Consider the following 21,786-nt stretch of genomic DNA (forward strand, 5'->3'; position numbering starts at 1 on the left):
GTCTGCATTTCAAAATGTATATCCATACCTCTCTTAAAATTACCTTTCCAATACACCTTGTGTTTCCGATGCTTTGAACCTTGATGTAAATAGAATTTTGGACAGAGAAGGGTATATTTGTCCCACAAGAACATATTAATTAGATCCGGTTCCACTTCTTTTGTTTTTGTTAAATGAGACAATTAGTGATTTACATAACTCATTAATGCAAGCCTTGAAACTCATTAAGGTTTCAACATAAGCATGAAAGCTAATTTGATTCCCTCAAAAAACAGAAAGCTGGTCATCAACAAGCATCCAATATGATCCAATAGACCAATACTACGCTTTTGGATAAGATCGGTGTCATACGATAGGAAAACAGAGGCTTCAAAACAAAAACGAAAACCAAAAATAATAAAAAAACAAGAATCGCTATATACAATACTAATCCCGTTGTATCAATCGTATCAGTCTGTTGATCCATATTTGTTAATACTCAACTGTCATATATTGCTATACAAACCCACATTCAAACTGTTACAAACCCATAATCAACTATTATAAACCCATCCTCAACCATTATAAAACATTCTCAACGGTTAGTAAGTCACGCTCACACTAAACCATCACAAGCCATATATGAACCCATACTCAACCATTGCAGACTAATAGTCAACTAGCATAGATCATCACAAATCCATACTTAACCGTAACAATCATATTCGACTGTTACATGCTCATACACACCATTACAAACTGATAAACTTTACTATTCCATGTAAGATATATCCAATGTACTTGTACTCAGCTTACTAACCCCAGTCCGATCCCCAAGATTTTGGGGTCGAAGATATGCAACTCCAACAGATATCTGCATCTGATATTGGCATCCCAAGCCATAGAATATAGAAATCTGTTTCAAAATTAACTCTCTTCTACCCAAATTCCCCTATTTAAAAGGAAAATCCATTACCCACCAAAAAGAATAATTCTTTTCTCTTTCCATTTTGTCAAAGGATAATTGTATGAATAAATTAAAATAGAATTAATTTTATGTCATTTCTTCTTGTCCAGGATTTCTTTTACTTAACTTTGAAAAAATATAAAAAAAAAAAATAGATTAACAGACTTTACAGGTGAACCTAGGAAAAAAATGTCACAAATTGCTATCAGCTCAAACAGTAGCAGCCTTGAGAGACAGAAAATCTGAAATCTTGTTGGTGTAGAAATCTGGTTGTATGGAGTTGTTGGGATTTTGAAGCATGGGCAGACTTGTCACACCTATTAAAAGAGATAATTAAACCTTTTTTAGTTGCATCTCATTAATGTGATGAAAGATGGGAGAGAAGGAACAGCTTGAGTTACCTGATAGAACAAGAAGGGTCTTGCAACCACCATTTTGTCCAAATAAAATATCAGTGTCCAATCTATCTCCAACCATGCATATCTGTGACTTGAGAATATTGAACCTGTCATTGGTTACAGGCAAGAACTTATATTAGAGATCAAATACATGCTAAGCAGCTCTTCTTTGTGTAATGCCATTGCTTCATAAAAACAGACACTCAGCTGGTTGAGAAATTATTTTGTTTAACACATCCGTCAAGCTTACTAGAACAAAATCTTAGTGAGAAGGAAAAGTGGCAATCTTACTTGTTGGCTAAATAGTCCATCATAAAGGTTGAGGGCTTCCCTACAACCAGTGGCTCACGTTGAGTTGATCCACTAATAGCACCAACCATGGAACCACCACCTGAAAATGAAAAAAGATTGTTGTCTGAGTAATTGGGTCTATATATCAAGGATGTACTGGTATTAGAGCCATAAGCCAATAAACGGAAGAGACTTCATTGATTGACCAAGGCAGTAGCTGACATCATCATGGTGTTTGGTTGATGTCGGCAGATGTACCGATGAACCTTGAGAAGAATGACTTCTACAATCTGATAGAAGATCATTCATGGGTTCATGTGAGCATCTTTCCAGGATTATTTTTTGAAGACTGCAGATATTGTTCCTTGCTAATAAAAAAAGACTGTAGATGTTTTTTGAACTTATTTTGAAGAAAATACAGAAAATCGGAGTTGATGTTCTCGGCATGTGTGATCTGGTTGGCATGTTAGAAGGTTGATTTGGCAGTGTTTGATCCCTATCATATTTATGAATCTAAAGAACTTATTTCATTTGATTTGGTTTAGTATTGATGATTCCTTTCTTTGTAGTGCTGTATTTGCTTTTTCATTGGCTGCTTATGTTCTACAATGGTGAGAAATGGTTCAGCTAAGGCAGGAAAAGTGTCTGCTACTCTAATGCATGTGTACGATATCTACACAAGTCTGAGAAATTCAGCATTCTCTCTAAAAACTAGGACAGTTTTTAGTGTTCCAAAAGAGTTCTTATCACTTATGTTGGTATGGTATTGACCTGTAGTGATTAGTATTGTAGAGTAGGGCTGGAAAATATTGACCCAATCCCATTTGACCAACCCAACCCCCTCATTTGAGTAGTGGGCATCAGTTATCTTATACTCTTCACAAGTTGGGCATGTATGACATTTATTACCAACTTGAGGGAATGTTATTTGAGTGATTGGGTCTATATATCAATAATTTAGTTGCAAGGGTATTATTGAAAGTTTCATTTTTTTCTCAGTGACAAAAAAAGGAAGATTGAGTAAGAAGCATGGAGCCTATTCCAGAATTTCCCAATTTTCTTCTCTTTTGTTTCTCCTTTCCCACTTAATTTATTTCTGACAGTCTAATCTAATCACTACCAAGATTAAACCAAAGTATGATACCACTTAAGGTAAAAGATCTAAATAAGGAAAAATTATTAAAGAATGAAAAGGTGAAAAGATCCAACCTTCAATTTGTATCTAAAGCCAATGATCAAGTAAAGTGTACTAGCTTAACATGAGAAGAAAAAGAAAATTAAAACTTGGGTCACCATTCAATAGCCCAGGGACCTCCTATATAAGTCATAAATATATGCAATACCAGTGTGCATATGCTCTAAGCAGTATGCCCATCAAATTGGCAACCCACCACAAACGGTATTTTTTTCTACCTTTACCTTTTATAACTTATAAGTAGCTTCTTTTTATTGGAAAGGAGCAAAAAAGTTAATAGATTCCATTCTTCAAGTAATTCAGATCTATTTATAGAGAGGTTGAATGATGGAAAAGAAGAAAAGAGGACAAAGAACCCACTTCTTGTTCCTGGTTTTAAATTTGGGTCTCACAACTGAAGTGGGATGATAGAGTTCTGCTACTATTGAGAATGAGTTACACCTCAACAAACTCAAAAGTTGGGGAAAATTCTAAAAGTTATTGACAACGAAAAGAGGATTAGATGAGGTACCTAAAGAGAATCTCATTTTACAAGACAACTTTGATAAATTATCGGAAGGAATTAGAATTGCTGGATAAAAATAGCATGTCCAAATTGAAATAGTTCTCATCCATAAATGTTAGGTCACCTTAGACCCTTGTAACATCTGTTAGTTATCATAATTTGTCCACTTCTTAACTTATAATTGAAGAACGAAAAAGAAATCACAAGAAAAATTTCAGGAAAGCAGGAGAAGATTAACCTGCCCATTCTTGAGCATCTGTCAGATGAGTGACAGCATCACGGTTTGTAGCAATGAACAGACAGCCTGGATTTTCACGGATGCATAGGGTTCCATACCTTACATTAGAAAAGTACATAAGCATCATAAGAACAAAAGAATTTATAATATACACAAGCTAAAGGCTACAAAAGTAATAACATTTAACAAGGCTTGGTTATACAGAAATGCCTTTATCTCTTAACTAGTACAAGAATTTTGAATTATGTTATAAAACAAACTGGTTACATAATTCTCCAGCTATAATTCTGATATATCAAGGAAATGAGACCCATTGAAGGTCAAATGAAAGAAAAAGTGATCATATTGCAAAGTGATGGGCAAAAAAATTACATGCATGCTCAGGGAGGCAAGCAAACACTACAAGAATTCTGAACAGCACAAGAAAAGTCATTTAGAGTAGGAAAAGCCACTTAGTGGGTTTGGTTCCAGGTCCGACCTGGGAACCAGTCATGGTTCCAGGTCTGATTAGGCCCTAGGCCACTTTTTGGTAAAAAAACGTTGAAAAGGTGAAAAAACCACTGACCCGAGCAGTTCAACCACCAAACCGTTCAACCTAGGCAGCGGTTTGCATGTCACAATTAAAGTTAAGAAAAGTTAAAAATTAAAAAATGGCATCTTGGTCCCAAATTTCATTCGATAATCTATTCTTTCTTTTTTTAATTTTTAGCCTTTTAGGGTTTACCATCGAGGTTTCCCCTTTCTTTCCCAAGTATCACCTCTGATACACAACAGCGATGGAGAGCGGAGGGAGTCAAGGAGACCACCATTTACAGTGCTTGGCCAGATAGATTGATGCCAGAAGGAGTCTAAACCTTGCAAGACGACCACCCTTTGCAGTGGTGACTCAGTGCTTGGGTTTGCAGTGGCAGCATTTAGGTTCCTGGGTCATTTGTTCTTCTGCCAGCAACCCAAAAGTTGTAGTGGTGACCAGGTTCCTTGGTGTTTTACAGTAAATAGAGGTGGGTACAAGAGACCTACATTAGTAATCCAAAATGAATTCTTTTTTTCTAGGTTGTCGATTAGAAAAAAAAAAAAAAAAAAAGAGACCTTCATTTTCTGGAGTGTCTTAATTTTTCACTGCAAGTAGCCAGTTCTATCATTACAAATTATATCCCTTCATACATATAAAGATTAAACCAGATTGACTGTCAAACCTGCAAAATGACAAGAATCTTTCTACTAGTTACAATTGGGTTTGGAATTAATAGGACTTCTACATTTACACAGGTAAGAGCGTGGAAAAAAGGGTAAAAGAAAATAAGAAGACAAGCACATAATCATTGACCAGAAATTGGACCTCAACCTAAATGCCTGGTTCAATGATAATGGAGGGAACTAACAATGTTAATCACCTGTTGTGTACACAAAACTCAAATGTACCCATCTTTTTGTATTTCCACCAAAAGTGGATTCCCTAGTAGTGACTCAAAGGAACTTTGGTTGAGACTTTTTTATTGCATTTTTTCTTGTATTATTTAATTGTATAGCATTTTTCATTATTTATAAATATTTTATGTCATGTTTCAATAATTATAAATATTTTTTATTTTTATTTTATTATATATATGACATCATAGGTCAAACAGTTCAACCCAGACAGTTGAACTGCTGACCTGGTTTACCAAAGTAGTTTCATTTCCATGTCGGTTTTTAAAACATTGACTGTAAGACTTTTGGTTATCTTCATCCACCCCCTTATGGACACCATGCCAATGATCTTGAATTTGACCTGGGTCCCCCTTGTTAGGTCTATCCTTCCCAGCACCGAGTTTACACTAAGGAATGTTATCGCCTCTGAGGATGAGCAGACGGTTTATTCGGTTAAAAACCGAATTGAATAAACCGGAATTTCTAAAACCAAAATTTTCAATGAAAAACCGAAACCGAAACCGAAATATTGAAAAACCGAAATAACTGAAACCGAATTTTTTGGTTCGGTTTTCGATTATTTCGATTAAAACCGAATTTCAACACTATATATATTTTAATATATATTGTAGTGTATATTTTAATATATATTATATATTAAAAATATATATTATACAATGTATATAATAAATTATATATTTTAATACATAATATAATACAATATAATATATTTTATACATATTATATATGTATTATATGTTAATATATATATTATAGATAATAAAGTTCGGCTAATTTGGTTTTTTCGGTTAACCGAATTTCTAAACCTGAAAACTGAAACTGAAACCGAAATTTTACAAAACCAAAAAAACTGAACCGAAATAACCAAAAACCGAAACCGAAATTTTCGGTTAGGTTTTTCGGTTTTAACCGAATAATGCTCACCCCTAATCACCTCCACCTCTTGTAGTCGGACAATTGAAAGGGGTAGGATCAGCATGTCTCTTTTGTTCATCAAAAAGTAAGGACGTGTCAAGGAAATCCTCTTCTCCTTCTTTCTCCACCTCTTCTTCCTAGCTCTGTCTCAAAGTTGAAATCAATATTTGAGTCGTCAGAGTCTTCACCCTGCAACAACTAAATGTCAACCCAACCTCTATATTCAATATCAGCATCCTCTGAACGTACCCACAAGTATCTAGGGTTTGGTCGGGCATTACCATTTTTATTTGTATTTGGTCTCTTAACCCTGTTGTTTTTCCTAGAAATCCACTGTGGAGTTTGCACAGAACATTTCAGGTTTAACAAACCAGTAGAGTTTTACCCGAGACTTGGCTGGTTCAGAGACCACCTGTTGAACCATAGCTTTATTTGGGCCCCACACCGGTACAGACTGTTTCTTTTCTAACCATGTCTACTAAAAATAAGCCCTCTTCATTTTTCTTTTAGGGAAATTATCTAAAACTCACCATGAGTTTTTAACATTTCTCTTAAACTCACCACAACTTTTCAATGCAGATTCTCAAATTGCAGGTGGTGAAGGTATTCTTGAGGGTGTTGGGCCACAGGTGGGAGGTAGCAAACTCTGTGTTACGGATAGGTTTGCTGTCTCGGTTGGGCAGCCTCAGAAGAATAATAATCTGTTAGTGGATTAGTCGAACCAGGTAGGGGAGCAGTTTGAAAGTGCTTCTGATTTGTCATGGGTTTCTTCTAAGTTGATGGGATTGGGAAAGTTTCTGGGGATCTCGCTGGAAGGCTTAGAAGAGGAAACAATTAAGTACTTGGGAGGGGGTAGAGAAAAGAATGAGTATGGCCAGGGGGGAAAGCTGCAGTAAAGAAGGGGGGGGGGGGCAACAAATCTAAAAGATGTAGAGAATTGCTACACTTGACTTGGAACCTTAATTATAAAGTTGGTAGTAGTGAGGGGAAGGGGGGAGGGTGGAGAAAGGCTTAAGTGTCAAGTGTTCTGTTGTTCCTAGTTTGTTATGGAGCTTAAGATATTATCTTGGAATGTTAGGGGACTGGAGTCGGGGAGGAGGCTGGTAGTTTGTGACTCTGAAAATTTCAGGTTCAAAAGTGGTATTGGTTCAAGAAACTAAATTGGAATCCGTGGAGGTCGGAGTAGTTAGAAGTATCTGGGGGGAGGGGGAGGTTAGGTGGAGGTCAAAGTCGGTAGCTGGTAGTGCAGGGGGGTACCGAGTATGTGGGACCTGACTGTTTGCAGCTTGATCTCTCATCAGATTGGACTTTTTTCAATTCCTCTTGTCTTGAAACTTGCAGATGGCAATGTGTGTCAGGTTACTAATGTGTATGGTCCTAATGACCGAAGTCGGAGGGAGGAGTTTTGGGAGGAGCTTGCAGTGGCTAGGGGAAGTCTGGATTGCCCGTGGGTTATTGGTGGGGACTTTAATGTCACTCTTTCTGGGGATGAGAGAAGCTTGGGGGGAAGAAGATCTAGGGATATGGTGCAATTTTCTGATTTTATCAACAGATGTGAGCTTCAAGATTTACCCCTTCATGGCAATAGGTATACTTGGACCAACAATCAAGACCTTCCTACCCTAGTGAGGCTGGATAGGTTTCTGGTTACTTCTAACTGGGAGGACATTTTTCTGGAGTTTAAGCAGATTGCCCTTCCAAGACCAGTGTCAGACCATATTCCTATTCAACTGGTTTGTGGTGATAGAGTGAGAACAAAAGATTCATTCAAATTAGAGAATGCTTGGTTTGAGGATGACTCTCTGGTTCCATTGTTGAAGTCTGTTTGGGAGGATATGCAGGTGGGGGGTACCAGTCCATTCATCTTAGCAAAGAAATTAGGAGCCATTAAAGCAAAGCTAAAGATTTGGAAATTGGAGAAAAGTTTGAATCTAGATACTGAGAAGAAGGCTCTACTGAGTACCATAAAGGAGATTGACACAGCTGAAGAATTAGGTCCTATTGTTGAGGAGCTCAGATTAAAAAGATTTCAGGATAAGTTGAAGTTTGACAAATTGGCAGTGGCAAGAGAAATTAAATGGAGGCAAAGAGACAAAGTGGTGTGGCTGAAAGAGGGGGATAGGAATACACATTATTTCCACAAAATGGCAAATGCCAAAGCTAGAGCTTCTGTAATTACCAGGCTAGAGGGAGAGGGCAGGGTAGGTATCAATGAGTCTGAAATGAAGCTAGTGGCAACTAGCTTTTACAAGAAGCTATATAAGGAATCTTGGGCGTTCAGACCTTTTCCAAGATCCTTTTCTTTTAACCAGCTGAGTGATGAGCAGTCTTCGTTCATTGAGAGACCTTTTTCTGAGGAGGAAATTAAAGAAGCTATCAGGTTGTTAGCTGATGAAAAGTCTCCAGGGCCTTATGGTCTTACAAATCTCTTCTACATTAAATGCTAGGACGTGGTGAGACAGGATATATCAAATTTCCAGGACTTTTTTGAGAGGGGTTCATTGCATAGAAGTCTGAACACTACCTTTATTACCCTCATTCCAAAGATTGAAGGTGCTGTGAATATTAAGGATTTTAGGCCAATTAGTCTGTTGCATAGCTTCTATAAAATCTTAGCTAAAGTCCTTGCTGAAAGATTGAAAGCAGTTCTTGGTAGGGTTATCTCAAATAACCAAAGTGCTATTATTCCAGGTAGATAGATGCTAGGTTCAGTTCTTATTGCCAATGAGCTCATTCATTCCAAGAAAAAAGAAGATTCTCCGGGTTTGATTTGTAAACTTGATATTGAGAAGGCCTACAATCATGTTAACTGGAGATGTGTAGACCTTGTGCTTCTTTAGATGAATTTTGGGCAGAAATGGAGGAATTGGATGAAAGTACGCATCACTTCCCCAAAGTTCTCAGTCTTGGTAAACGGACAGTATGCAGGTTTCTTTGATAGTTCCAGGGGTCTTAGGCAGGGAGACCCTCTATCTCCTCTTTTATTTATATGTGTAATGGAGATCCTCACTCTTTTTTGTAAGAAGGCTGCTAAGTCGGGGGATTGGGAAGGTTTTGCAATGGTGCTGGGGGGAGAGAAGGTGAACATTCTTCAGTTTGCAGATGATACAGTATGTTTTATGGATGCTTCCCCCTCTCAGGTGGAGCTAATTCTTGGGATTCTCTCTTGGTTTGAAGTGATTACAGGTTTGAAAGTTAATTGGAATAAGAGCCAAATTATCCCAGTTGGACATGTTTCCAATTTAGCTGAGTGTGCTGGTATTCTATCTTGTCAGATTGAATCTCTCCCGGTCAAATATTTGGGACTCCCGCTTGGGGTGAGTGGTGGTTCCTCTGCTATTTGGACCCAGTTATTAAGAGATTGGAAAGGAAGCTGGTTTCTTGGAAGAAAAAATACCTTTCTTTTGGGGGGAGGGTGACTCTGCTTAAGAGTACTCTCTCCAATTTTCCTACCTACTTCCTCTCTCTTTTCTCTATTCCTAAGGTGGCAAATCAGATTTGAAAAGCTTCAACGGAATTTCCTTTGGAAAGGCTGGGAGGAGAAAAAAGTGCACTTGGTGAGTTGGGAACAAGCCCGTCTCCCCAAATCTGAAGGGGGGTTAGGTATAAGGAAGCTGAAATATTTTAACTCTGCCCTCCTATGTAAACGGATTTGGAGATTTGCTGTAGAATCTGATGCTTGGTGGAGATCTCTCATAGCTAGCAAATATGGTGTGAGTTGGGGAAATTGGAGATCTAGGAACCCCCCTCCTAACTGGGGTAACTCTCTGTGGAAGGAGATAATGAAGCACTTTCCAGAGTTGGCCAAGGGGATCTCAGTCAGGGCTGGTAATGGTAATAGGATCAAATTCTGGAAGGACCTTTGGTGCTTAGATGTTCCTCTTGCTGAGTCCTTCCCTCTCATCTTCCAGTGTGCTTCAGACCAAGAGGCCTCAGTTGCAGAGTGCTATAGTATTTCTGGTGGTTCTGTTCTTTGGACTCCCTCTTTCCGAAGAAATCTCTTTGATTGGGAGGTGGATGAGGCCGTGAATCTTTTGACCTGTCTCCAGCATCAAGAGATGGAATTTAGTATGGAGGATAAGTGGCATTGGAAGTGGAATCCTGACGGGATATTCTCTGTTAAATCTTTGGCGGCTAGGCTTGGTAGGAGGGGTGTTCCTGATTTCCCAGTTCAGCAAGTGTGGAATCCTATCAGTCCGACTAAAGCCAGTTTCTTTGTTTGGACTATGGCTCTTAACAAATGCCATTCCAAGGAGAACCTTGTAAGCAGGGGAATTCAGATTTTGGACCAGTCTTGCAGCTTATGTGAGTGCAGTGCTGAATCTATTGTTCATCTGTGTTTACACTGCCCGTTCTCGGCTCAGTTGTGGAACCACCTCCTCAAGTCCTTGAAGGTTTGTTGGGTGATGCCGAGGTCAGTAAAAGAGTTGTTACGCTGCTGGCATATTGTGGGCTGGAGCAAGAAAAAGAAGACTTTATGGAAAATGATTCCAAGTGCAGTAATGTGGTGTATCTGGACCGAGAGGAATAGAAGGGTGTTCAGCAACAAGTTTCTGAGTCTGGAGGATCTAACCCAGAAGTTAGTGGGCAAACTGATTTCTTGGTTGTCTGTGGTGGCAGATTTTAGAAACTGTAATGTACCAGATGTATTTTTTTCCTTGTCTTGATGGCTTGTGTAATTGCTGTTTAGATCAGTCAGCCTGATTTGGGACTGATCTCAGCCTCCAGTGTGAATTTCATTCTCAATAAATATTGCTTTACCTTTTCCACAAAAAAAAAAAAAAAAAACTTTTCAAAACATCCAAGGAGCCACCTGTCAGAGATATTTTACTGACCAAAACTCACCTTCTGTCAGGTCATCGTTAGTGACCACTAAGAGAAGTTGTCCACATGGAACATTAAGCATTTATAATGACCAAATTACCCCTGAATGTTGTGGAGGCGGAGCTCTACTGTTCATCTTCCCGGCTTCCCCATGAACACCAACCAGAGAGAAGAGCAACTGCTGTGGCTGAACCAGTCCAGCAGCCTCCCTTCTATTTCTTTTCTCTGTCTTTCTATCTTTTTTGATGAATTCTTTCTTTCTCCCCCCCCCCCCCCCCAAACGAAAAGGGATTAAAACATACCCAACACTTTTACACTAAACCACTCTGAAAGTAAGTTGTTTCCATTCTAACGAGCTTGAGATCCACTAATGGGCAGCTCAAAATCTGACAGAAATCTTTATTTTCAAAGAAGCACCACCGACTGGTAGGTGATTATTTAATCATACCGGAACCAGCTTGCTATTGCTGTTACGGAGGAGGCCATGCGGATGAAGATAAGCGCCAAGGCCACCCACATATACTGTTACCAAACCCAACAGAAGTTCTTGCTCTATTTTGCGCTTGTTGATGCAAATTTTGAGGCTACTAAGTGGTCCCAGCTATCTTCCCCGATCTTCCCAAAACAGTTTGAAGCTGTCACAAAGTGAATGATCCTCCAATTGAGCTGATGATGCTCAATGTGATTAATTAACGGCAACATTCATATGATGATCTAGCTCTGCTTTTGGGTCTCTGAAATTCTCCTTAAACACCAAAGGTTGTGTCATTGGCCTGTTGCTTCGTCTCTTGGAGTTAAATAAAACACAAGTTGAACTGCTTCCTCACCAAATTGTCATTGAGATTGAAACCCATCACCTAATTAAATTAATTTCCTTCAAACGCTTTTTATTAACCAATGCAACCACTAAAATCCAGCATGTGAGAATGAATCCATGACCAATTCAACTGGAGAGCTAAGAGCTGAAGGAGATCCATAGTATGCCAATGCATGGAGGGAACTCAAAAGGGAAAAAAGGCCCAACTTCAGTCTTAGAGGCAAACCCCTTGTTGTGGTTATTGTGGTTCGTATTCTCCATGAATTTGTCTGTCATTCATCTTCAATGAGAAACTAAGAAGGAAGCCAAAACTCCCCACCGTCCATGTCCTCTACCATTTTAGAAGCCTGAAAAGGGAACAGATAGAGACCGAAAATCATGAAAAAATCAGAATGGGTTTTGAAGGCATGAGTGATGGCAGTTGCTGCATTGTCCAAGTCCTTCCCCCTTTTCTTTCCCTTCTTCTTCGCCTCCTTTTCTGGTCCTGAACAGGACTATTCTTATTTTGTTCATAGAAAAATCAAAGGGGTAGCATAGTAAATTAACAGAAGTCGTTCGTATTCTAACAGCAGATTTCTGACATGGGGTTCCCTGGATGTTTTGAAAAGTTATGGTGAGTTTAAGAGATATGCTGAAAAGTCATGGTGAGTTTTAGACAAATTCCCTTTCTTTTAATTCAAATTTATTTGAAAACATTTCTAAATCTGTCGGTTTCCTTGAACAAAACTCAACAGATGACTGTTCACCTTCCTGATAAATAACTCCCACCACGCCTCTCCCTGCAGCCTTTCTCTTGTCGCCACCTAAGCACCAACCCGTTGAGTCAGCATTGTCTTCAACCTCAGAACCAGACCTTCATAGTGATGCTTCCACTTCCAAAGCAATCCAAATTTGCGCTATTGTAGGCTTCTAATGCTCATCCAAAAAAGTGTTACCATCTTATCGACTACTGCTTCTTCCGACAAATTAAATGGAAGCCCTATCAATTTCACTGTGAAACTTCCATTTCCTAACTCTTTATCATTATATAAGTAACATAACATACACCATTTCTCCACTTGGACCATACCCACCTCTTTCTCTATCCTTGAAAGCTTAATCCTGTCACTCCCTGAATCCAAGACTGCCTTTGTTTCACTAAAAGGGATTAGCACTACGTAAATTTGAGATTAAAGTTTCAGAGTATAGCATCCACTGCTGGCTTCCAGTTTGTTATTTTTTGGCTGGTCATAACTACATACATCTGTTGCCACACACCTTTATCAATTTCAAGCATCACTTTCTCCTTTCTACAGGACGTCAGTATGGGGGACTCTGGTCCCTGCTTATCCCCACTACAAGCATTTGTTTTATCCTTACCAACGGCAATATTCTCCATCTCCCTTAGAGAGATAACCTCCTCTTTCAGACCAAGCCTATGCTGTTTCCTCTCTTCCAGACTACTGAGATACTCTTGTAAGCTATCTGCTATCAGTTTCCACCCTTCACTATCCTTCCCTACGGGGAAACACACCATTTGCCTTTTCCCCATCCCAAAATATTCTGCCACTTCCATTTTAGTTCAGATTAATATTTCTTCCCAAACACCATCTTTGAGTTTTTCCACCCTTGTTTTTTGATAGAGTATATTACTCCTTCGAGAAAACCCTTCACCCATAGAGTAGCATCTCAGACAAGGAAAATGGGGCCTCTTTTTCCTTCTCTCACCTTCAAAGATTGATGTCCACTATGGTTACAGTCTTCGAGTATCACCTGCTTCTCTTCCACTTCAATTTCATTCCTCCACCTTGTCGCCAGCATGAACTTCATCACAGCCATGAGAGGGCGGGGGGTGGGGGAAAGTGTACTATATTCTCCCCAAATCCCTCCAGGATTCTGATAGTAGGGGCAAGAATATTTTGACAGTAGCAGATTGAAATTACCATTCATCTTTTCATTAGTTTATTTGAGTTAATGGGCCTTCAGTATTCTTTCTTTGTATTTATTGAAAGCTGCCCCATTAAGGGAAATCTTATAAATGTCCCCTTAGTCTCCTTATTATGATTAATAAAAGTAATTAGGGACTGGAGAAACATGATGATTAGACTCTTCTCCTTCTTCGTTTCTTCACTTCTCTGCTCTTACACTCTTTCTCTCATTTTCTTCAAACCTAGTTATCTTATAGATAGAATAAGACGAGTGAAAAACTATACAAAGGAAAAAGTTTGTCTAGAGGATGTGTAGGAGAACTATTTTCTTTTGGTGCGTAAGATAGAGTAAGATTATATGGAGGTGCACAAGGCTACTATCTTGTCTATATGGGAGGAAAGAAAAGAAAGAATATTCAAGGGAAAGCAAGGTCCAAGGAAGCAATTATATAAACTGTTACCATAAGAGCAGCACATTCGATCAAAACACAGAAATCTTTTTATCAATTCTCTAATGGTAACATCATCAGAGGGTGGAGAGAAGTAGAACAATCCTCATCCACAAGTATAATCATTCAAAAGGAGTAGACACCACCAGCTGTGAATAAGTTGAATTGAATCTTGATGGGTGCAACCTGGGTAGTCCAGGTGAATCTGGTATTGGAGGTCTCATTAACTGTCAAGGTATCATAATGATGATTTATTCAGGCCTTATGGGGATTGGAGACTCTACAATATGAGAAGACTAGAGGAGGAAGGAGATTCTAAAGTGGCAATAGGGTGGTTAAAAAGGAACAGTCAAGGAACTTGGCGGTACAGATACATTTTAAGGGAAATTAAGCTGCTCTCAACTGAGCTGCAAGTATCATTCAAACGAGATCCTAGAGCTGCAAATTGCTTAGTTGATGCATTTGCAAGACAAAGGGTAAAATATGCTACAGAAAGTCTGGGGGATAACATGTGAATCTTGAATATAAATATGCTACAGAATATCCAAGTTAGGGACTGGTCAGTCTGTGTTGAGCTATTAAAAGGTAATTACTGTACATATTTCATCTGTGAAAATAAAGATTTACTGTTATCTATCAAAAACAAGGGCATGAGTAGTAGTAATATGATAGCTGCAATGTAGTATGTGAACCATTTGATCTTCTATGCTACTTGTGCATGCCACCATGACTGCTGCTAGGAAGGAATGGAAGTGAAATAGGATACTGAATTATCAATTGTATTTTAGCCAAACAAACTGTCAAAAGAAACACTACATAATATAAGAAATGTATATTGGGAAAAATGGTAACTTTAATGGGTCTAGAAAGAGATTAACTTACTGAATTTTGTAATAATTGAAATAACGATCAAATCCAACAACAACAGCTCCAACCTAAACAGCAATACATAACCTTGAACAAACAAGTTCATACACAAGGACAGAAACTACTATTCAATCTCTGCTTACAAGTCCCCAGATAAAGGGCACTCAAGCAGATTTCATAATAGAGTAATTGAGCACACAAAAGAATAGAATCATACACTCTCATCATGCTCCATTAGAAATCCGGGTTTTAGCTCTATCTTTTTCCCACCATCCTCCTATAAAGAAGAAAATATACCATCAAACAAACTATCATAACTGTACAATCCACAGTCATTGCCATGATTGATAAATACATGTATATGTAGATGTATTTCTTAGGTTAAGAAAGTTTATCTAAAAAGAAAAATTAATTCAACTATGCACACATGCGCATTTGATTTCTAGTGTAAACATAAAAATTGACAAAAAACAAGCTAGACCAAATAAGTTATTTGGATAAGGATTATACAATTGTTTTGAACTCTCTTTATTGTTCCAGGCTTACATTGGGGACCCCCAAACCCTTAGACTCTCCGTCCCAGGTGAAGGTAGGACTCAATCCCAAGCCCTTCCTACAACCAGCTAGAGACTTTACCAGCAAGCAAACTGGTATTGGGGAAATAAACCCCCATGTTCAATTCCATCTGCAAATCAAAGAGATTAAACAACATGCAAATACAAGTACCAAGCAATAGAGACCTCAGTTGGTAGGATCTCTGACTTGTTGGAGTAGAGATTTGGGATCAAATCCCACTGCCACCAGGGTTGGGGGTTAAAGGGAGGGGGATGAGATACCCCCATTGTGTAGCCCCGTGAAGGGAACAAAAACACCAATCAATAGAGCAATTAATCAAACACAAAGAGAAAATGAGAGGAGACCAAGATTTACATGAAAAATCCTTCAAGTATCAACAATAATAATGGGGTATAATAGTCTTTTCTAGCAACAACTAGTGGCATACACATCAAGAGAAATAAGCTCTCTTACATATCACCACCAACCTCGCTAACAAGTGGATACAAGAGAAGATGGAGAAATATCACCAAATAAACAAAATGGATTTGTGGATCGATGTTCACAAACCCAATGTAACGATGTGTTCTTGTGTATAAGGATACCTTGTCTTCTCCTAGCTCCAAGAGAAAACCCTTGTTTTTTGTTCTTTTTCTTCTCTTCATGACAAGAGGAGTTACCCAACATATGGAGTGTTCAAGTGTCTCTCTACTCTCTCCAACAAGAGGCTTGTAGATGAAACCAACAAAGATAGTGGAGTGTGCGTCGCACTATCCACTAACAATAAAACAATATTCATAAAGTTCAGATCTATATAGGTTTTAGTTCTAGAAGAATGGAGAAAAAGGAAAGAGTGAAAGAATAGAAGGAAGAGAAGAAAAGAGAAGAAGAAACAGAAAAGAAGACCAACTCGAACTAGAGAACTCAATCTCTCTAGTCAGCCAGATTGTTTTTTATAGGTTTCTAATCAAAAACATAAAGACTATTGTGCCCCTACTTAAGTCTGGGACACATCACTTAACCCAAGATATAACAAATATTACACCACAAAGCAAAATGACCAAACTACCCCTCTACAACCGACTCTAACACTCCCCCTCAAGCTGGTGAGTATACGTCATATAGTCCCAACTTGTTACATATGTAGTTCACTCTTCCCCGACTCAACCCTTTGGTGAACAAGTCTTTCCATTGACTTCATGTGTTTACATATGCAGTACTTATCACTTCACTAAGCACATTTTCTCTCACAAAGTGACAATCAACCTCTATATGTTTTGTGTTCTCTAATGAAAAATTGGATCGGAAGAAATGTGGACTGCAGCTTGGTTGTCACAATATAGCTTCATAGGAGTATCAATCGAGTACTCCATCTCCTCTAAGAGGTTCCTTAACCACACTAGTTCACATGTTGTGTGTGCCATGGCTCTATATTCAGTTTCTGCACTGCTTCTTGCTCTTCCATGTCACCAAATTGCCCCCAAGAAAGGTATAGTACCCTATAGTGGACCTCTTGTCAGACATGGAGCCGGCCCAATCAACATCAGTGTAGCCCTCTATCTCAAGACTTCCTCCACTTTTATATAACAAGCCACAACTTGGAGCTCCTTCAAGTATCGTACAATCCTTAAAACTGCACCCCAATCCCAATGTGGAATCCGAGGATTCTGCATAAATTGACTCACCACACTAACTGCAAATGAGATATCTAGTCGAGTAATGGTTAGGTAGTTCAACTGGCTTAGCACCCAACAATCTTGCAAACACTATGTTGTTTCCATGGGTGTTTTAGCTGGTTTAGCACCCAACAATCATGTCTCATCTAACAAATCAAGAACATACTTCCTCTTACACAAATTAATAACATACTTAGACCTTGCGACCTCTATCCCCAAGAAATATTTTAATTTACTAATTGCAAATGAGATATCTAGTCAAGTAATGGTTAAGTAGTTCAACTGGTTTAGCACCCAACAATCCTGCAAACACTATGTTGTTTCCATGGGTGTTTCAGTTGGTTTAGCACCCAACAACCCTGTCTCCTCTAACAAATCAAGAGCATACTTCCTCTAACACAGATTAATAACACATTTAGACCTTGCTCCTTTATCCCCAAGAAATATTTTAATTTACCAAGGTCCTTGGTCTGAAAGTGATCATGCAAAAAGGTCTTCAACCTATCAATCCCCAACCTGTCACTACTACTACTAATAATAACAATATCATCTACATATACCACCAATAAGATCTTCCTAGCACCTAACATTACCTCATGCCAAATTTTTTTACTTCACTAAATCTATCAAACCATGCACGGGGAGATTGTTTAAGTCCATAAATAGCCTTCTTAAAGTCTACACACCTTACCATCCTCCTCCCGAGCAACAAACCCTAATGGTTGTTCCATATATACCTCCTTGAGAAGATCACCATGTAAAAAAGAATTCTTGATGTCAAACTAAAACAAAGGCCAATCATATATACTATGGAATCTAGTGCAAATGTATTTGGTTTAACAATTCAAATGTGGTCGTCTTTTAATCTCCTCCGGCTAATCAATTAGTTAGATGTAATACATTTTCTTATAGACAAACATGATTGCAAAGTTTTATTAAATAAAGGATACAAAGCGAGGAAACAAGAGAATATTGAAAATCCAACAGCCAACATTACAGACAACATTCAGAGTAGATATTTGTGGTGATATTTATAGAAATAGTGAAAAATACCGGGCCACCAAGGTACTGAAATCCAGCAAGCTCAAGTTCTTTCAATATACCATCTTCACCAATCACATAAACCTGAATTCAGTAAAAAAAATGTAAACGCATCAGTTGTTTTCTTTTAAATACATCATATAATTTGTTCATCAAGGAACAAGATCAACCAACAGAAACAGGTTCAAAAGAAATCAAAGAATTAGAAATAATAGTAACCTTGCAAGAAGACTCCATGTTATTAAAATTGACAATATTGGTTACCATGTCCTCTTCCTCAGGTTCTCCAGAAAAGAGATCAGGGTTCTCCTCTTCTCAAAAATAGCCAACCCCCCCCCCCAGAACATATGGTACCCCTGGGTTAATTCACAATTCCCTCCATCATTTATTTTCCAATTCTCCATGCAGAAGTTCTAATCTCTCTTCTTCCCTCATTCCCCTACTTGAGAACATATACACTCCTGAGTTAACTCAAAATTCCCTCCATTTTCCACTCTCCACTCTTCAAACCAATGTCCTGAGTAACTGTTGTTCCCACTTTCATGTGACTTCTGTAAACCTCCAAATGAGATGAGGATGAATTAGACTTAAAACCCCCATCAGGAATTATTCAAAATCTGGAAACAACACTCATGGCCCTAAAGTAGGTCTTCCGTTGGACATAGCAAAATCTTCATTTCATATTTCATAATATGTGAAACAATTGCTACAGAAAAATTTTCTTTTATTTAGCAAATCAGTCAGGATTATTCAAAATCTGCTAACAACACTCATGGCCCAAAAGTGGGTCTTTCATTGGACATAGCAAAATCTTCTTTTCATATTTCATAATATGTGAAACAATTGCTACAGAAAATTCTTCTTTTTATTTAGTAAATCAGTACATAAAACTCAGATTATAAGGTGAAGTCATCATTTTAGATACCTTGCACGTTTAAAACACAAACCTTTTTGTCTTTGGGGAAATTAATTGACTTCAGATATGCAGCAGCAGCAAAAGAGGATGCAAAAATCTCCTCCTGGAACAATTCAATTACAATTGAACATACAGATAAAAGGGATAATGTATTTCATGGAAATAAAGTTAAGTTCCGATGAACTAACCTCACTGACATTAAGACCAAGAGTTTCAAATTTTTTTCCATATTGTTTTCTTGACTTGGTTGAATTGTTTGTAACGAAAACTAAGCGCTTTCCCTGAAGAAAAAAGGACAGTATTGATTAACAATCACTAAAAGATTCCATTTCTTCTCATAAGCATGCCACCTTTTATTGTGGCTTTGCAGATTGCTGAAGAAGAAACCAAAATCATCTCTAGAAAACCATGCTAACCGTGAACTCAACAGAGAATAAATACTCGGGCACGAAAGTACAAAAACCCATAATGCACACAAACTCAAAGATGGTTTATATACAAACCCTTGAACGAAGCATATCCAGAGTTTCTGGGACTCCATCAATCAAACTATCTCCTTTCCATATAACTCCTGAAAAACACCAAGTGGTAAAGATGAAAATTTTTATCAGAGCAAAACCTCCTGGAGGGCAATAGCAACTGTAAGAGGATAAACATGTAAATCATGGATTAAAACAGGATAATGCCAACCACGAATTAGGGAAAAAATGTGAATTGCAAATCGAAGTGAATGTGTAAGTTGCAAAATGGATAGACGTAGGAGGTGCAAATGGCTTTACAATAGTAAATAGCAAACTGATGGTCTAGCCGTCTAGGTTTGAATAAAGCGAAATTTGATATAAATAATAAATAAAGAAATAACAATAAGTCAACATCAAGCATAACCACTTGATAACTTGGCCTAACAACTTAACTTAAATGGAAAATTCTATCATAACAAGAAAGTACAAATAAGGAAAGTTTCCTCTCTAACAAGATCATAAGATCAGCTTTATAAAGGGGAATTTCATCCTCATTTGAACATTCTAGCACTACTATATAACATAACACTCAGAAAACTCCTCGGTTCTCCCAGCCCAAAGTTCTCAAGCTTCATCAAGATCACCAGACTATCAAAGTCACAACAGACCACAACAATTACTCCGGTAGCCTACAGCAACCATTTATAAAGATAAAATAGTACTACTCCGGTAATTCCACTATTACCCCACCTCAGACAACCCCCCCCCAAAAAAAAAAAAAAAAAAAAGTAATTATGATAAAATGATAATAGTACGAATAGCTAATAATAAAATTCAAATATGAATCATTTCTCGGAATTTCTATCAAATCAAATCATTTTTAGTGCCATAAATACATCCTTCAAGAAAAACCATTCGAAAATTTGCATCTAGAGATATTGTAACCAAAAACTGCAATCAAAATTTATAAATAGGAACCATGGCAACTTCTACGAAACCAAAAAAGGTACGGCACCTGAAAACTTTAACCAATCAGAATGTCACGTAAATTTGGATGATAAAATGATAATAGTATGAATAGTTGATAATAAAATTCAAATATGAATCATTTCTCCGAATTTCTATCAAATCAAATCATTTTTAACGCCATAAAATTTACATCCTTGAAGAAAAACCATACGAAAAATTGCATCTAGAGATATTGTAACCAAAGATTGCAATCAAAATTTATAAACAGAAACCATGGCAACTTCGATGAAACCAAAAAAGGTACGGCACCTGAAAACTTTAACCAATCAGAATGTCACGTAAATTTGGATGAATACCAATTGATCAGTTACCAGTTTTTTTAAGTACCATTCTATTTTTGGTACCATAGCGGGACTAAATGCATACATAAATCTGCACAGAATAATTCTCAATTCTCAATTCTAATTGACCGGATTCAAACTTCAAAGTCACAAATACAGATGGAGTGTACGTAGTCACCATCACAGTCGAAGATGAAAGTCTCGACAGAATCAATCAGCTCATCAGCGTTCTTAAGAGGCTGAGCCGAGGCCCTGATCGTAAAATTGGCAGCCTTTGAATCCACCATTCTAGAGTTCCATTTGACCAGTGACACAGCAGAGAAAACAGGGTTGGAAAAGTAAGAGATCTTATGCCCCAGAAAGCGAGAACTAGGGATTTTGGAGAGAGATCGTGTAAGGTTTGGAGAAGTAGCAAAAGCCACCGAAACAGATAGTCTGCCACCACTCAGCATTTCTGCACAGTGTCACTCTCCTCCTCCTTTTATCTAAATGGTTTTATAATCTCCGCTTTTCTAGGAGCCGCTCTTTTAGCCATTGTTTTATGCTGACATGTCGATTTGAGTGGATGAATCTCGTTGTTTATCCATCAAGGTGTGAAGTGAAGATTGAGCGGGAGAGCGAGAGTTCTGTTTTCTTTTTTCTTTTTTTATCTTGCTTTTTGAAAACCCGGATACGGGGTCATACGGCGTAATCGTCCAAAACTATAGGAGTTTGTGGGGTTAAGAATAGAACCAGCATCAAGCATGATAAAAAAGTTCGATCATTTACTAAAACATATTTATCCTATATCTTCATTTTATTAAAATACCCGTATAGTTTGCAACTTATTTATTTAATAACATTTTATCAAGAGGTATTTGTTTTGCCATCTAAAAGTAGTAACATTATCACTTAAACTGAGTCGAAAATGTTCATGGACATGGGCTCATGATTGTTTATTCCAAAAGCACTCCTAATACTTCTTCATAGAGAAAAAAATGACCAAAGAGTACAAAAATTGTATTTTTATTATTATGGATAAAATTGAGTGGTTTCTTGTGTATT

The 21,786-nt window shown here is 37.8% G+C and overlaps 1 protein-coding gene across 1 annotated transcript; it reads right to left on the reverse strand.

Annotated features, from left to right (window-relative positions):
- Window positions 1–951: 951 nt before the first annotated feature.
- LOC148846023 (phosphoglycolate phosphatase 1A, chloroplastic-like) lies at window positions 952–21,460 on the reverse strand. Its single transcript, XM_088953417.1, has 11 exons — window positions 20,921–21,460; window positions 19,475–19,542; window positions 19,160–19,252; window positions 19,003–19,074; window positions 18,068–18,139; window positions 15,001–15,060; window positions 14,799–14,851; window positions 3,574–3,671; window positions 1,636–1,735; window positions 1,348–1,451; window positions 952–1,263 (listed from the first exon to the last, which is right to left on the reverse strand). The coding sequence occupies exons 1-11, from the start codon at window positions 21,192–21,194 to the stop codon at window positions 1,157–1,159; spliced, it is 1,101 nt and encodes a 366-aa protein (XP_088809543.1). The 5' UTR covers window positions 21,195–21,460; the 3' UTR covers window positions 952–1,156.
- Window positions 21,461–21,786: the final 326 nt, after the last annotated feature.

This window comes from Nelumbo lutea, chromosome 7 (genome assembly GCF_056320005.1).
Source record: "Nelumbo lutea isolate HS-2025 chromosome 7, American lotus-T2T, whole genome shotgun sequence".
NCBI lineage: Eukaryota > Viridiplantae > Streptophyta > Magnoliopsida > Proteales > Nelumbonaceae > Nelumbo > Nelumbo lutea.

Coding starts and splice junctions, on each gene's coding strand:
- LOC148846023 (XM_088953417.1), bottom strand. CDS start 21,194: ATGCTGAGTGGTGGCAGACTATCTGTTTCGGTGGCTTTTGCTACTTCT. Junction 14,852..15,000: donor TAATGGAGCATGATGAGAGT/GTATGATTCTAT, acceptor ATTGCTGTTTAG/GTTGGAGCTGTTGTTGTTGG. Junction 1,452..1,635: donor ATGGACTATTTAGCCAACAA/GTAAGATTGCCA, acceptor AACCAATGACAG/GTTCAATATTCTCAAGTCAC.